Below are 18,683 nucleotides of genomic sequence, written 5' to 3'. Positions count from 1 at the left end.
TTATAGGAAAACTCTACCAAAGGTAAATGTTCATCCCAATTACCTAGGAATTCCAAGGTACATGCTCTCAGCATATCTTCAAGTGTTTGTATTGTTCTTTCACTCTGACCATCAGTCTGAGGATGGTAAGTTGTGCTTAAACATAACTTGGTACCCATTTCCTCTTGTAGACATTTCCAAAACCTTGAGGTGAAATGGCGATCACGATCCGATACAATCGTTAACGGAACACCGTGAAGCCTCACAATTTCCTTCACGTAAGAATTCGCATGCTTTTCCATAGACCATTTCTCCTTGGCCGCTATGAAATGTGCACTCTTAGTGAATCGATCTACGACCACCCAAATCATGTCGTGACCATTCTTTGTTCTGGGCAGTTTAGTGACAAAATCCATAGCAATGTCTTCCCACTTACCCATAGGCACATGCAATGGTTCTAAACTCCCGTAAGGTTTCTGATGTTATGTCTTGACTCTCGCACAAGTCACACACTCGGCCACATACTTTGCAACATCAAGCTTCATCGTCGGCCACCAGTAGTAGGGTTTCAGGTCCCTATACATTTTAGTGCTACCAGGATGAATTGAGTACATGGTTTTGTGAGCTTCTTCCATCAGAAGATCCCTAATTCCTCCTGACTTAGGTACCCAAATACGATCTTGGAATACCTTTAGTCCATGACCGTTTGTACCAAACACCAACGTTTTACCCAAACGTTCCTCCTTTCGGTCATTTTTCTCAGAAGCTTCCTCTTGAGCTTTCTTTATACTTTCCACAATGGTCGAGACAACTTCAATTCTCAACGCTCTTGGCCTCTTCCTTTCAAGATTGACTTTCCGACTGAGAGCATCAGCAACAACGTTAGCTTTACCGGGGTGGTAAAGTATCTCGCAGTCGTAGTCTTTAAGTAATTCTAGCCAGCGTCGTTGCCTCATATTCAATTCTTTCTGATTAAAGAGATATTGGAGACTCTTATGATCAGTAAAAAGTTTGCACTTCGTGCCATAAAGGTAATGCCTCCATATTTTCAGAGTGAAAACTACCGCTGCCAACTCCAAATCATGAGTCGGGTAGTTCTTTTCATGCTCTTTCAGCTGTCGAGACGCATATGCTATCAGCTTTTCTCTTTGGGTCAAAACACAACCCAACCCAACACCAGACGCATCGCTATAAACAACGAAGTCTTCAACTCCATCGGGTAGAGAAAGTATCGGTGCCTCTAGCTTCTTCTTTAACTTCTCGAATGCTTCTTTATGCTTATCACTCCAAGCATAAGTAGCTCCTTTGTGGGTCAAAGCTGTTAATGGAGTAGCAATCGAAGAAAAGCCTTGGATAAACCTGCGGTAATATCCGACTAATCCCAAAAAGCTTCGAATCTCCGTGGGACTTTTCGGTTGTTCCCACTTCGTCACAGCTTCGATCTTCGCCGGATCAACCATTATCCCTTCTTGGTTGACCACGTGACCCAAGAATTGGACTTCACGAATCCAAAAATCACATTTGGAGAACTTTGCATAAAGCTTCTCCTTCTTCAAAACTTCTAACACTTCTCGCAAGTGTCTGCCATGCTCCTCCTGACTTTTCGAGTAAATCAGAATGTCGTCTATGAACACTATCACGGATTTATCAAGGAAAGGATTACAAACCCTATTCATCAAATCCATGAATGCTGCCGGAGCATTGGTTAGTCCAAACGACATAACCAAGAACTCGTAGTGTCCATATCTAGTTCTGAATGCAGTCTTCTCGATATCTTGCTCTCTTACTTTCAGCTGATGATATCCTGACCTCAGATCGATCTTCGAGAAATAGCTCGAACCTTGCAATTGATCAAATAGGTCATCAATCCTCGGTAACGGATATCTATTCTTTATTGTTGCCTTGTTCAGCTCTCTGTAATCGATGCACATTCTCATGCTTCCATCTTTCTTCTTTACAAATAACACCGGAGCTCCCCAGGGCGATGAACTAGGTCTAATGAAACCTTTGTCCAATAACTCCTGAAGTTGCATCATCAGCTCCTTCATCTCCGTCGGTGCTAATCGATAAGGTGCTTTTGCTATTGGCGTGGTTCCTGGTAACAAGTCTATTCTGAACTCCACTTGTCTATCAGGTGGCAATCCAGGAAGATCCTCGGGGAATACTTCCGGATAATCACACACCACCGGAATGCTCTGCATCACCTTCTTTTCTTTCTTAGCATCAATCACAAACGCTAAATATGATGTACATCCCTTGGTCAAACACTTTCTGGATTTCATTAGAGAAATGATCCCAGAATTCACTCGCCGTTTGTCCCCATACACCATAAACGAATCTTCTCCAGGCGGGTTTACTTTAACTATCTTTTTCTTGCATAAAATTTCGGCATCATTGGCGCTAAGCCAATCCATTCCCAAGACGATGCCGAAACCATTAAGTTCGATAGGCAATAATGCCTCGTGAAACTTATTCCCATTAAGGTCGATTAAGATGTCTTTCATACGATGGCTAACAGGTACAAACTTGCCACTAGCTACTTCAACTAATAAAGCATTATCTAGTCTATCAACAGGCAAAACTAGCTTTCTACCAAACTCATGCGAAATAAAGGAGTAGTTGGCTCCAGAATCAAACAATATATGAGCAGGTAATTCGTTTACGAGAAAGGTACCTAAAGCGACATCAGCTTCATCCTTCGCAGCCTCAAGTGTCATCTGGAAGGCTCTCGCCTTCGGCTTTGGTGGAATGTTGGGCTTTGCTGCCTCCTTCTTCTTCGGACAATCTTTCAAAATGTGCCCCTCTTCATTACACCCAAAACACATCCTTTTGTTGTTCGGACATTCATTGGCAAAATGTCCGACCTTTCCACACTTGTAGCAGGTCACATCCTTGCTACATTTCCCAAAGTGCTTTTTCTTACACTTGTCACACCACTTTGCTTCGCCTCCTTTTCCTCCAAACTTTTTCGAATCAGATTTTGAAAATTTTCCTTTCTTACCGGAACCAGACGTCCCTTCAAACTTTCTTTTCTCACCAACATCAACCTTGTCGGAGGTTCTCCCCTTGATCATGTTCTCAACAGACTTGGCAGCCCAGATAGTTGCCTCTAGAGTAAGTGTCTGACGTACTGGCACCTCGTACTCCCATGGGAGTCCCTTCGCATACCGATCCACCTTTGTCAGTTCATCTGGAACGATACGCAAGGCAAACTCCATCTTATCGGTGAAGTTATTGGTGTACTCATCCACTGACATGCTACCCTTCGTCAATGTCAAAAACTTATTCTCCAACTCCAACAGATTTAGAGCCGAGCAGAACTTACGCTTGAACTGCACCAAGAACTCTGCCCATGACAATTGCAGTGGCTCATTAGGGCTTAAGGTCTTCCCTAGAGTGTTACACCAACGAACGGCTCCACCTCGGAATTGACGCACGGCATAGATAGTCTGCAATTTACCTCTGCAGCCACAAGTCATGAAGGCTAGCTCCATTTCGGAGATCCAATCCATAACCCCAATCGGATCCTCCTTTCCATTGAAGGTCGATGGTTTGCAAGTTAGAAAATCCTTGTACTTGCATCCCATTCCATCATTCCTTCCATCATGATTATCTTGCCTAACTATCGGTGGGTTGGCTTGACCAATAGACCCACTGAAGTTTCCACCTTCCGAGTGCCCTTCATTTAATTCAGGCTCTTCCACACGAATCGACAGTTCTTCACGATTTTGTTGAACCAATCGTCTAGTTTCATTCATCTGACGATCCAACATCGTCTGAATCATCAATTGCACACCAGCCATGGTGATTGGCTCAGGTGCTGCTGCTACGACAGGTATTGGCTCAATCACTGGCGGTTGATTCCTGTTTTCGTCAGCATTTCCAACTCCACTTCTTGTTATCACCATTTTGATCTACACACCGAATAAGGTGAAATTAGATCCTCAATCATGATAGATAATCAATTCATCCTTATCACTCCGAAACGTTTACATGCTAGTTCTAATATCGTAGACGTACGCTTAGAATCCTACACACATAAGGTTTCTAGATCCAGTCGGCAACAGACCATAGATCCGAACAAATAATATCATATATGGCAACATATAACATTTAGCACATAAAGCATTTTAGGAAACTTTCCTAAAATATACTAGTGCTCGTGTCTAAAACTCAACAGACACATATCTCAAAACTTCACTTAGCATTCTAAGTTTAAGTCTAGAAATCCTACAAATTCCTACTTCGCTTAATCTAATGCTCTGATACCAACTGTGACATCCCCAAAATCTCGGCCAAAAAAGACCGATTTTCATTTATGCTTTTAAATATTTTCAGAGTAAATCCTTTTGATTTGAAAGTGTTGCGGAATTTGTTCCCAAAAACAAAACATGATAAAACAATGTTTACCAAAGCATTTCATAAAAGAAATGTATTTTCATTATAATCAAAACTCGGGGTGTCATGTTCCGATACAGACCAATAAGCATAAACGAATACATTACAAGTCATTTAACAAATATAAACATATGCAGACTTGTAAACAAAACTACTTGATGGTTCATCCATCTCATGCCCTTCCGCCACTTCCTGTAATACAATTTAAAACTGAGAGGGTCAGGCTTGGGAGCCTGGTGAGCATATAGGGTTTTCAACCCACAATAAATATCATATTTAATTTTCACCAACCAACAATAACCCAATTACTCATTCCCGTTATTCTCACTTTATGTCCCTAAAACAACTAACACAAGGGACCTAGTCTAAGAATATTTCATCGAGGCGACAACACATGCTTCGGGGGTACCTCAACAATATAAGTCAAATAAGGCAACCATGAGGGGGATGGAGTGCAGCGAATGAACACCCAAGTTCATTAACACCTACAGGTGGCGAACCTGCTAATGTTTCCACAAGACTATCTAGAAAAGTATGTGGTCGTCATCTAAACTCCGCTAGATGACTAAATCAAACAACAACGAGGCCTCTCATCTGTTTATTACACACCAACTATCTACCCACGTTCTACCCAACATATTAGTAGATGAAAATATACATTTGTATAAATAGTTTAAAAACCTGTATAGCATGCTTTGATCAACACAAATATCACATAACAGATGAGGCACACACACACATAACACATATCTCATAGAGAATAAATCATATCTATGAGGTAGAAGAAAATGAATACACATTCACACCCATAACCACAAAATTATACACATAACACGTATTCCGTATAAAATACTTCATAATTATGCGATAGGAGAAAGTAACTACACACTCACACTTATAAACAACAATATACTTAATACACTCGAACCAAACTTGTATTATTATCATGTTTATGAAAGTTAGTATACACTCACTTGATAAGAAGATGATCAGACAGCACTATGACTTGCAGAAGTAGTAATCCTCTGCAGATCTGGAAGATCTCCTCGAAAATCGAACTTCTCGCGGGCAGAGCTTCGACTCGGAAACCGCACTTCTCGGGATTTTCGGGATCTCGGGACTTGCCTCGGGGCTTGGGAATATTACCGGGGCTTCGGGATGGCTTCAGGGGTTTACGCGCAGAGCTTCGGCACAAAAACGAGAGGAAATTAGCAATTGAACCCGGAACCCTCGCATCCTATTTATAGGAGGCTGGAAGCCTCAATTACGCGGGGCGTACAACAGTACGCGGGGCGTACTGCTCCAAGTTTGTAAGCGCATGCGTCATCCGAAGCCACTTGCTGCGATGTCGACACCTTCGGAGTACACGGCGCGTACCTCGGATCAGATCGATGACTCGCCTTCGGATAAGGCTTCCGAATTTTGATTTAAAAATAAATACAAATTAATTAATAAACTTCGGAAATTCATATCTTCTTCATACGAACTCCGTTTTTGACGTTCTTTATATCCACGGAAAGGTGAGACTAGGCTCTACGACTTTCATTTAGACTTCGTCGGCTAATTTTGACTTTAATTTTATTATTTATTTTTAATAGGCCGCGACAGACAAACTTCGTTATAAATGCATAACTTCTTCGTTTGACGTCCGTTCTCGCCTAACTTTTTATCGCTTCGACACTAACAATGAGATCTTCGATTCTCATTTAGATTGCTTCGGCTAAAAACCCCTCGATCTCAAATCAAGTAAAACAGACTGCATACTGCTAAGCCGAAACTTCGATAAATCATAACTTCCTCACACGAAGTCAGATTTGGGCGTTCTAAATATATTCGGAAACCTCGTTTCATCTACTACAACATTAATCAAAGATATTAAGTTTATTTTACACTTAAATTTTGACGCTTATTTTTATTCTTAATTAATCAAACCACATAATTAAGCAATTAAGCACAAAACACATAATACTCAAATAATACAATCTTATTATTTCAAAACGGGTTACAAAGGTTAACCTAGACTATTACATTGCTAAAAGTGACAAGTCTGGAAACACAGGCGTTACAGGAGTCCTTGTGAATGTTGTCTAGGATCCTGCAGAGAAGAGGAGAAAAGAAAAAGAGAAGAAGGAGGTAGAGGAAGAGAAGAAGAAGATGAAGACAAAGGAGAAGAATACATAAAAGACCACAGTTGGGGTGATCAAGCCTAGGATTAGGTTCGAGCAGTTAATTTTTTTTTTTTTGTATAAGACAATATTTTCTTTTTCTTTTTACTTTTTGTGGGGTTGATGGGCAACCCTTTTTTATTTTAATTATATGGTTGTTTACATATTATTTTGCATGGTTAATGTGATTGTAGCATCAAAACAGGTTAGGTTTTACATGAACTTTTTGGTATCATGATAATATGGGATAATTAATCAATATCTTAAAACAATCAGGATCCTTAGAAAAGATAAGCCTTTAATGATAGCGTAGGAGAGTATTCTTCTAAGTAAAATAATAAGGATAGATAAAACCTAATGATCCTTAGGTGTAGTCTTGGCCTTTAGAATTTTCTTTTAGGCTTCTATCTTTTAGAGAAGTTCCATGTTGTAAGTCTTTTAGTTTCCTGTGCTCCTCTATAGGGAGGATCCTTCTTTGGATGATCCAACTTAGGAATTTGTTGAAGACCCTTACAACTTTCATTAGGGAAATACCCACTTTAGAAAATATTGGGAGAGATCTCGGCTTACGATATTTTGGGGAAAATCCAAACTTAATAAATTCTAGGTAAGATCCCAAAATAACTAGGGAAGATCCCACCTTAGAAAATAACAGGGGAGGATCCCACCTCATAAGATAACATGATAATGTTATAAGCCTTAGAAATTTACTGGGGAAGACCCCATCTTAAGATAACATGACAATGTTATAATCGTTAGATTTAAACTTTAGGATCTTAACATATGTTCAGAAATAAGAGGGTTGCCAACTCACTAAAGCGTGAAATGATCCCATTATTCATATCCCATAGTTAGATTTTGTGCGTATAAGAGATTTGTAGAAACCTAAACTCGTGTGAAAAAGGTAATTAACTCTTTAAACCATAGAATGGATTAAGTACCCTTAATCGTAGGAGAGATGATTAGTCTATATTCATAGTTGCTAGGATCCTTGAGCTTCCGCATGTTGCAAACGTGAACTTGGGGTGGGCATTAGTGTGGCTAACGCCCCTCCGATGGTTAAGTCAGTAATGTTCATCAATACATAAAAGAATTCAAACAAAAGCAAAGGGTAAAGAATTTGTACCTTAGATCTTGTTGGAAAACGAAAGATTTTAACTTACATGAAATATGCTTTCAAGTGTATGCTATTCTAGGATCTTGGTAAGATATCTTGTTCATGGGTTGCCAACCACTATGCTCCCTTTCCTACTTTTGAATCGATAAGATATAGCCCTTCCAATTTGGGTGCCACCTTTCCTGCACCAGGGTCCTTGGTATTTTGAACGCTTTCCTAAGAACCAATTCATATACCTGTAATCTTCTGACTTTTATGTTTTTATTCTATGTTTTGGCAATTCTTTGTTGATGAGTTGCGATGAGAATCCTAGCAAGATCCCTGAGTTCATCAATAGTGTCAAGATCATGGGCTAGGATTTCATCATTGTTTTTCTGATCTTGGAGTTGGTATCTTGTTTTATGGATCACCACTTCAGTTGGGATAACGACGTCTATTCTAAACACCAAAGAACAGGGAGTTTGACATGTGGCCGTTTTTGATGCAGTAAGGAAGTTCTTCATCCCATCTACCTTTCTTTTCATCTAGCATTTTCATTAAATTTTTGCCTACGATCTTGTTGCTAGACTCTGTTTGACCATTGGATTGAAGATGAATAGGAGTGGATGTTATCATTTTAGTTCCCCAACTCATAAAAAAGTCACTAGTTCTTTAATTATGGATTGGGATCCTTTATCACATATGATTTCCGTCGAGATCCCGAAGCTGGTCAGGATATTACGTTTGACAAATGAGACCACTTCCGTATCTCTTACTTGGGCAAAAGCCTCAGTCTCGATCCCTTTTAAGAAATAGTCTTCATTACTAGAATGAAGACTTTTCCTCCCGGTGCCTTAGTTAACTTTCCTACGATGTCCATCCCCGACTTCATGAATGGCCAGGAGGAGATGATAGGGTATAGAGGTTCTACCGATTGATGAAGGATGTTAATATATCTTTGAAAAGTATCACACGTTTGTGCATGCAAGAAGGCATCCTTTTCATTGTTGGCCAATAGTACCCCGTCCATAGTATCTTGGAGCATAAGGATCTTCCCCCATTATGGTCTGCCATAATCTCCTCCATGTATGTATTTCATAACTTGTGCAACTTTGTGATCATCCAGACATATTAGATATGGACTTACCATTGACTTTTTATTTAATTTCGCTTGGATCATCACAAAGTGTGAGACCCTCATCTTGAATGCTTTTTCGCTTCTGTCTTCTTTTGGGATTGTGTCATCTCGAAGGTATTCTATGATGGGTTATATCCAGGATCTTGGAGGATCCTGATTACTTTGTCTACTAGGATCCAGGCGAGCAGGGTGAGGATTAGGATCCTAGATTGTTGCGATGTTGGCAGTCTAATCATGGTTGTTGGGATCTTCTGGAAAGATCCTCAATCGTTGGGATCATTACATGGATTATTGGAATCCTCAAGTTGACTTAAATTTCGAGCCTCTTTCTAAAATAGGGTAATTAATACCGATAGGAGTTTGTGTGACATCAGTTTCCATTATTTGTCTCAAGGTTCTCTCGGGAGCTTCTTTTACTTCGTCCATTGGAATTTGGTTTATGATGGATGGATTTTATTATAAGGGTGGTGTTTCGGGAATTTCCTGACGAGGGTGAGGTCTAGAATCGGGTTCAACTTCGGTTTCGGTATCACTAGAGGAAGCGGTTTCAACCTCTGGGTCCATGTTAGGGTTTGAAGTTTAACCACATTTCATTCTTCTTTCCTTTGCGAAACGCCTTGTTTCTTTTTCAATTTCTGGGTTGTAGACTAAAGTACATGTATGATAAGATTTGGGCATAGAGAAACAGATTGATTAAAAATAAACCAATCCCCGACAACGACGCCAAAATTTGGTGGTTGTCAACGCCAACAAAATAATTACCCTTAATATCCACAAACCTTCAAAATATTCTTGAGAGCAACAATTTTGTTCTCCCCAAACAGTTCTCCTTCCTTCTTCAAAGAATATCCAGTAAAATACCCCCCCGAAGTTAGATCAAAAGGTTGTCCAAAGAGTCTCCTGCCAAACTTTCCAAAGTAGAGGCAAAAGGCTAAAATCTGGATTCTTCACTGCACGATCCACACGGACCATTTGTGGATCCACGCGGACCGCATGTAAACGCAGGTTGTGTCTATTGGGCCCATTTTTAAATGGTATTCCTTCTCCATTGCTTCTTGTGTTGATCCATCCCAAATGAAATGCTTTTGATAGCCCAAATATGTCTTCTAAACTCTTCCAAGATGGTCCATTGCTCCTTTGATCTTTCAAATCTCATATTTTCCTCACATCACCATCATTCTTCATTCAAGGTTAAGTCCACTTTTGTTCCATCTTTTTTTTACACCATCCCCTATTATCTTCTTTATTTGCAATCCAAACCCAAGAGTTTCATAGTTGAGCCCACAAGTATCGTAAGCCTCCCTCTTTCAAGGTCCCACATTCTTGCAATCTTCCATGTTAAATAGTCTTCGACAAATCCTGTAATTAAGCTCAAAAGACTACAAAGCACCCGATAAAGATGAAAATAACAAAAAAGAAAATATGTATGAAGATTAACTAAAATGAGATGGAATAAGCTAAAATAAACTAAGAAAAGAAGTAAATAAAATGAATATATATATATATATATATATATATATATATATATATATATATATATATATATATATATATATATATATATATATATATATATGACAAAACTGCACAAATGGTCCCTGTGGTTTGTCGAAAATTGCCACTTTGATCCAAAAAAGTTTGCACTAGTACCAAAGGTCCAGAGTTTTCATTTTATTGTAAGTTTGGTCGAATTTTTTTTGAATTTTTTAAAATGCCGATTTTGCCCTTGACGCTTTCTTTTTTCATTTGTTTTATTTATTTTAACATTTCTTGATTGAAAGAAAAAAAAACCATCCCTACCCAACCCCTACGTTTAACATATTAACTTCACCACTGTTGTCGGCCACCACCACTCACCACTGCTGCATGACACCACCACCACCAGCTCACAAGCTCATATAAAAAAAACAAAATAATCATTTTCTTTCAGATTAGCATCTTAAACATGAATAATCAATTTTTCTACAAACTCAAATTTTTCGAAATCACTTGAACTAGAATAAGATTACTCAAGAAAAAAATATCTCTACAAACTCGATTTTTTTAGATCTAAATAATAAGGATACATTATTCTACACTTGCAAAATCAAAAACCCTATAATCATTCGGTATTCTAGACATATGCATGATTATCGTTTTCTGAAACTGAGTTTTCCTTATCTGCAAATAAAAAATACAAAGACCTCCAAAAAATGAGAATGAAAACCAAATCAGTGGTGAAGAGGATGGATATTTTGGGTATCCTGATATGGAACGTCACGATGATCATCTCTATCGTTACCACCATCATCCATCATCGTCAACCACCACATAATGAATGCTTTTGAAAGTCGTCTTCACCGATCATAACAACTTCGATTTAAAAGTCGTCGTTACCGACAAAAACCCTATTTATGCCTTCCTTCATCTTTGAATGAAATCCATATCAGTGTCGTCGTCTGTTTTCCGATCTACTTCGTCATCGCCGCCACTACATACTAGATCATTCGTCTTTGAAGCGTCGTTTAGGAGGGAGGACGATAGGTATGTAACATGACGAAGAGGACGGTTAAGGGCGATGAACCGAGAGAGGGGGACCTTCTTAAAACCCTTGCGTCGTTTGAACCTGGACCCCTTCGTCGTCGTTGCCTCTGCAAACTCTAAATATATCATCATATATATTCGCTGCCATGCTCATCGAATGGTCGGCGTCTTCGGAAAGTGGAAATTTTCTGAACATTGGTGTCGTTCAAAAACGAGGATGACAAATTTGTGGGTCGTCGGAGATGGCGGATTTGAGGGAAATGAGGGGTTTGAAGAAGAAATGATGAACATGAGAAAAAAAAGGGTTAGGTGTATTTTATTTTGTTTTTCTAATTGTTTTTTTGAATTCTTGGAATAAAAGAAAATTATAAGGGCAACTCTGTTATTAAAAAAATTTTAAAAATTTTGAACCAAACTTACAATAAAATGAAAACTTTGGACCTCTTTAGTGATAGTCCAAAATTTTTTGGACCAAAATGACAATTTTCGACATACCACAGGAACCATTTATGCAGTTTTGTCTCTCTTTATCTTATATATATATATATATATATATATATATATATATATATATATATATATATATATATATATATATATATATATATATATATATATAGTTATGTTCAAATGTTTTCACTATCTATTGTGTGTCCGTATGATTGATTCTGGACCAATCATTTTAGTTATTTTAAGAAAGTAATTAATGCATATTAAATGCTGAAGATGTAATTAATACCTATTATATCTTCAACATGTAATATGCATTAATTACTTTTTTAAAATAACTAAAATGATTGGTCCAGAATTAGTCATATGCACACAATAGATAGTGAAAACAAAATAACCTAACCCTATATATATATATATATATATATATATATATATATATATATATATATATATATATATATATATATATATATATATATATATAGGAATGAGTTCTATGGAAAACAAATAACTAGGGCAACATTTACCGGAACCAATAATCAAATGACATGTGTCCATTTCTTTCTTCACAAATAATGTATTGTAGAAGTTATTGTGGAAGTGATGTGTTGTCATGTTTTCATTGGTTCAAATATGTGTTGCCCTAATCATTCATTTTCTATATAACTCTTCCCTATATATATATATATATATATATATATATATATATATATATATATATATATATATATATATATATATATATATATATATATATATATATATATATATATATATATATATATATATATATATATATATATATATGTTGGACTCAATTTTTAAAGAGAAAAATTATGAAACTTAATCTATTTTAATTTTGTAACTTTGTAAAATACCAAGCTTTATTTAGAAATTATAGACTTTAATGAAAAAAAAAGTTGGTCTTAGAACCACTTGGAGTGAATATTGGATAGGAGGCGTTGACACACCAACGTGTTTGGTGGGTTTTTATGAATACTTCTTTTCTTTTTGTAAATTTGCCGACCAGCCCCCATAAATAATCATCGATGGAACAAATCTTAAATTTTAATGAATTATTCTTTTCCGTAAGTACAGCCAAATATCTTTTTAAACCCCTGCCCATTGAGGCGTACCAAACAGATCACTAACTATAAGTAGCAGCAGCGAAAACAAAGTGACATCGTTCCACTGCTCTGCTCCTGCTAAACCCAAACACAACATCCTAATTAACTCCCTAAGTCTAACCCACAGCAAAACTATTATGGTTAAAGCTATTAGAGTTCCTGAGCACGGTGGCCCAGAGGTCAACGTTCACCTTCTTTACGTACATTGTTTCTTTCTTGCTTTGAATGGAGACTAATATTAATGGTGTTCAACTTGTTGCAGGTATTGACAATGGAAGATGTCGAAATCCCCGATCCAAAAGAGGGAGAAATCAGGTTGAAACAAAAAGCAATTGGTGTAAATTTCTTGGATGTGTATATGCGTCAAGGTCTGCACAATACGTCTCCACCCTTGCCATATATCCCAGGTATGGAAGGAGCCGGAGTTGTAACAGCGGTGGGTCCCGGAGTAACCAGCTGCAAAGTTGGAGACGTCGTGGCTTACGCTAGCTTGCAGGTGGGTGCTTATGCCCATGAAAGAATACTTTCGGCAGATCAAGCGGTGCCTGTTCCTTCTTCTATTGATCCCGTTGAAGCAGCTGCCGTCATTTTTAAGGGTCTCACAGCGCATGTCTTGATCCATAAAGGCTTTAAGGTAGGTGACCTATTCAGACCTTGATTTAAAATTTGCTTAATATATATAAGATTCAGTATTATAACGAAACTGTGAGTTACTGAGTTTTCCTTTTCCATATATATACAGATTGAACGTGGACATACGATACTGGTACATGCGGCGGCAGGTGGAGTTGGATATTTGGTTTGTCAATGGGCAAGTGCGATGGGAGCCACCGTCATAGGAACCGTGTCGACCAAGGAGAAGGCTGTGCAGGCGAAAGAAGATGGATGTGAGCATGTGATTCTTTACAAAGATGAGAACTTTGTGGAACGTGTGATAGAGATAACATTAGGGAAAGGGGTGGATGCAGTCTACGATTCCGTCGGGAAAGATACGTTCGAGGTAAGTAATTAAGTAGATTTTTAATATATTGATTCCAATTTCTAAATGTAACTAGCGATGACAATATGTCTATACATAAATGTGGTGTTCTGGAATGAAGGGATCGCTAGCATGCTTAAAGTTTGGTGGATCCATGGTGCTTTTTGGGTTGGCATCAGGTGAACCAGAACCTGTACGTGTTTCTCAGATTTCCTTAAAATCACTCAACTATACCTTTTCATCAATTGCGTACTACACGGATGAAGATCGAGATGCGATGCGTGTTGCCGCTGAAGACTTGTTTTCCAATGTTGCAAAAGGGGTGTTGAAGGTTCGTGTTAATCACAAGTATCCTCTGTCTCAAGCAACCCAAGCTCATACTGCCATTGAGACTCGAAAAACAACTGGTTCAGTTGTGCTGATTCCAGGCGAGGAGTGATGTAATGTTTTAGCCGCTTTTTATATATCGCCGCTTTGTTGTTTCTGTTGTCATACTTATATTCTTTCTTGTTGAACTTATGAACCCAAGTTCCATTATTCACTCAAAAATTTAATTTTTATTATTTTTTTGATTATTGAAATATTTTAAATCATTATCATATTTTGATTTATATACATAATCCATTGAATATATAATATAAAAAACAAAAATAAAGTATATTATTAAAAGTTTGTTTTCCATTTTATTATTAAAAGTTTGTTTGGTGGCTCTCAAGATTATCAAAATACCTAATACTATAAAACACACGGTTTTTATTAAATCCAAATCAGGCTTCTATAATACTTGTGTATTTCGCTAGACATTAATTGAATATTTAACCAATGATGGTCAACAATTATAACCATTGATGAATGAATAAAAGAAAATTGTTTGAATCTATGTGATTAATGTGCTTATATTATGTGTATGTAATATTAGGCGAAAACTTAATAAAAATGATTAAAACAAATATTAAAATAAAATATAAGTATTCGGGATGAAACTTGAAATAGTCATGATGAGGATTTCGGGGATATGAGGAACGCTTAAATATGACTTCGTATGGAGAAGTTATGATCGTTTGAAGTTTTACGTTCGACCCGATACAACACCGAACATCGTAAATAGTGAATAAGAGATAAGTTACTTATTAGCCTAAGTAATCTAAACGAAAGTAGTAGTAATCGTAAAACTGAAAGCGTGCATATATGAAAACGCCCAAATCTGACTTCATATGAGGAGTTATGATTTTTCGAAGTTTCAACGCAGTTGTGTAAGCACAAAAATCGAATTTTAGATCGGTTAAATTTTAGTCGAAACAATCTAAACGAGAATCGAAGATTTCACTAATAGGAGTATGTTGATCTAAAGACAGTCGAAAGCGGATGTCGTATGAAAAAGATATGAATTTTAAATGAAGTTTAGAAGTCTAAACATTATAAAATAATAAATAAAAAATAAAGTGAGAATTAGCTAATAGAGTCTAAATGAAAGTTATAGATCACATCGCTAGAAACGCGTGGATATAAAGAACATCAAAAACGGAGTTCGTATGAAGAAGTTACAAATTTTTGACGTTTTGTGAGATGTGTCATTCGCAACGCACAAGATCTTTAGCACGGGCCACGCAGGTCCAACTAATTTCCGCCACATGTCTCAAGCAGAATGGGCCACGTCACCAGGCCCGGCGCGCCTAGGGCAACACGCTTTTTCAAATGTTATATATACGGGTTGTCCACCATATATATTCATTACAAAATCAAATTCCAACCTCTCTCTTGAGTTCCTTTCAATTCAAACCCAATTTTCCCTTGGTTTTTAAGATTTCAGCCAAGCTGTAAATTCCTTGAGAGCCCGAGGTTAGTAGCTAGCAGGCCAAAGTTCCGCCTGTGCAATTTCCATACTTTTGTCAGAAAATTTCTTTAAGTTAAATTACACTCATTATTATTCTTGGTTTAATTTATATTTATATTCATAGTCGTTGTTATGAATCTATAAATAAGAGTTACCAGTGATTTCAGGTCATTATATTGATTGTTCTACTTAGGTGGATGATGTTTAGACTGGATTTAGTGAGGTGTTTAAAGTGGGATTTCCAAACAGTATACTCTGTATACCAAACGGTCTTACCTCCGATATGATCATATATGGTTGTTCTTTACTAGATAGATCTTGATGTAGACATTGAGATTATTGAGGAATCTAGACTATTAATAGTCACGATGAATATTAAACTATGACTTAGTTATAATTGAACCTAGGTCACATCAAAGGAAAAGCTAAGTGCTCAAGCGAAGTGCTACCCAACTTTCCAGTCATCGAATTTAACAATTGAGTGCATAGTTACTTTCAGCTTACACATAGATATAAAGTATCTGGATAATTAAATGTTATGTCTTCCTATTAAATGTTATGTGTGCCAATGTACCGGGGACCCAAGTTCCCCCTCTTCAAGAAGTGTATCACACCTTTCCAAGGTGAGACCTTCAGCAATACCATATCACGGACCTGAAACTCCAACTCGGATCGACGCCGGTCGACATAGCTTTTCTGCCGACTCTGAGCGGTCTGTAATCTTTGCCTGATCTGCTAAATAAGCTCCATGGTATGAAAGACTACTTCATACATTCCCATAACTCTGTGACCAACCTCCCCCAACAAACCGGGGTACGAAATCTCCGACCATACTAGAGCTCAAAAGGCGGGGCACCAATGCTGAAGTAATAACTATTGTTGTAGGAGAACTCCCCAATAGGTGGGTATGAATCCCAACTCCCACCAAAATCAATAACACATGCCCGCAACATATCCTCAAGGGTCTGTATCATCCGCTCACTTTGGCCGTCAGTCTGTGAATGATAAGCAGTGATGAAATGCAACCTCGTGCCCAGTTCCTCATGGAATGTCTGCCATAAATGAGAGGTGAACCAAATATCATGGTCAGAAACAATAGAGATCGGAACCCCATGTCGAGCCACAATCTCTCGGACATAAAAATCAGCCAACTTTTCGGCCAAAGAGCTCTCTCGGATGGACAAAAAGTGTGCACTCTTGGTCAATCAGTCAAGGATGACCCATATAGCATCAGAACCATTTGTCTTATTTGGCAATTTGGTGATAAAATCCATGGTAATACACTCACATTTACACATGGGAACCTCCAGAGGCTGCAACTTGCCATGCGGCCTCTGATGCTCAGCCTTGACTATCCTGCAGGTCAAGCATCTTTCAACATACCATGTTATCTCCCTCTTCATACACGACCACCAGTAGTTCAATCTCAAATCCCGATACATATTGGTGGCTCATGGGTGTATAGAAAAGCGAGACTTATGAGCCTCCTCTAACACAATCTGTTTGACCTCACCAGAAACTGGAACCCAAACCCGACCACACTGGGTCAATAACCCTCGACTATTTGTGACAAATATGTCAATCTCACCTCTGATCCTTTACTGCTTCCAGTTCTCCTTCTGAACTCCCACAACCTGAGCCTCCCTAATCAAACCTAAAAGCAGAGAATCAACGAGTATCCTCATACACAACTCCCTACCTGAAGACCCGGTCGACTTGCGGCTCAAAGCATCCGCTACCACATTCGCTTTACCCGGATGGTAAAGGGTCTCGCAGTCATAATCCTTGTCCACGTCCAGCCACATATGTTGCCTCATGTTCAGGTTAGGCTGGTCCATCAGATATCTCGAACTCTTGTGATCCGTGTAGACAATATAACAGACCCTATATAGATAATGTCTCCAAATCTTAAGGGAGAAGACCACTGCCCCCAACTCTAGATCATGCGTGGGATATCACGACTCATGCGGCTTCAGCTTCCCACGAGGCATAACAATCACCCGTCCTCTCTGCATGAGGACTGCCCCTAAACCGGCGAGGGTGCATCACAGAATACGACAAAATACTCGACTCCCTCCGGGAGGGTCAATATTGGGGACTCACTTAACCTCTGCCAAAGAGTATCAAATGCCGACTGCTGCTCAGGGCCCCATCAGAAATTCACCCCCTTCCTCGTCATACGAGTGAGGGGAGCCGCAATCTTGGAGAAGTCATGAATTGGACCTCTCGTAACTAAAACTCGCATCACAACCTTGATCTAGGTCGGATCGACCAAAATCTCATCCTGGTTAACGAGGTTCCCCAGTAACTGGACCTCTCGTAACTAAAACTCGCACTTCGAGAACTTGGCATAAAGCTGTTTCCACCTCAAGACCCCCAGAAACTACCGAAGGTGCTTCTCATCTGCTCTCTGGTCTTGGAATACAGCAAGACATCATCAATGAACACGATGCTGGATCGGTCGAGCATCGGCCTGTATACCCAATTCATCAAATCCATAAATACATCGGGCGCATTGGTGAGCCCAAATGGCATCACCACAAACTTTTAATGCCCATAATGAGACCGAAACGCGGTCTTCTCCATGTCCTCCTCTCTCACTCTAACCTGATGATACCCATACCCTAGATCTATCTTGGAGAACCAAGATGCACCCTACAACTGATCAAAAAGGTCATCAATCCGCAGAAGGGGATAACAATTCTTCCCCGTTAACTTGTTTAACTCCTGGTAATGAATGAACATTCAGTTCGAACCATCCTTCTTCTTGACAAACACCATCGGTGCTCTCCACGGAGAGCAACTCGGTCTGATGAACTGATTGCTTAGCAACTCCTGCAGCTGAGATAACAACTCATGTATCTCAGGCGGTGCCAAGTGGCACGATGCTTTGGCAATTGGGGTCGCACCTAGCACGAGATCAATATTGAACTCAATCTGCCTCTCGGGAGGCACACCGTGTAACTCCTCCGGAAATATATCTGCAAACTC

At 38.7% G+C, this 18,683-nt stretch overlaps 1 protein-coding gene across 1 annotated transcript; it reads left to right on the top strand.

Moving 5' to 3' along the window:
- The first annotated feature begins 12,877 nt into the window (after nucleotides 1-12,877).
- On the top strand, nucleotides 12,878-14,418 carry LOC111889952 (uncharacterized). Its single transcript, XM_023886104.3, has 4 exons — nucleotides 12,878-13,058; nucleotides 13,142-13,513; nucleotides 13,622-13,879; nucleotides 13,980-14,418. Exons 1-4 carry the CDS (start codon nucleotides 13,017-13,019, stop codon nucleotides 14,295-14,297), a joined length of 990 nt encoding a protein of 329 aa, XP_023741872.1. The 5' UTR covers nucleotides 12,878-13,016; the 3' UTR covers nucleotides 14,298-14,418.
- The last annotated feature ends 4,265 nt before the right edge of the window (nucleotides 14,419-18,683 follow it).

The sequence above is a fragment of the Lactuca sativa genome, chromosome 2 (genome assembly GCF_002870075.4).
Source record: "Lactuca sativa cultivar Salinas chromosome 2, Lsat_Salinas_v11, whole genome shotgun sequence".
In the NCBI taxonomy this organism is placed as follows: Eukaryota; Viridiplantae; Streptophyta; class Magnoliopsida; order Asterales; family Asteraceae; genus Lactuca; species Lactuca sativa.
Note: the sequence above shows the minus strand (reverse complement) of the source record. Positions and strands in the feature narration are given on the sequence as shown.

Coding starts and splice junctions, on each gene's coding strand:
- LOC111889952 (XM_023886104.3), top strand. CDS start 13,017: ATGGTTAAAGCTATTAGAGTTCCTGAGCACGGTGGCCCAGAG. Junction 13,059..13,141: donor CTGAGCACGGTGGCCCAGAG/GTCAACGTTCAC, acceptor AACTTGTTGCAG/GTATTGACAATGGAAGATGT. Junction 13,514..13,621: donor TGATCCATAAAGGCTTTAAG/GTAGGTGACCTA, acceptor ATATATATACAG/ATTGAACGTGGACATACGAT.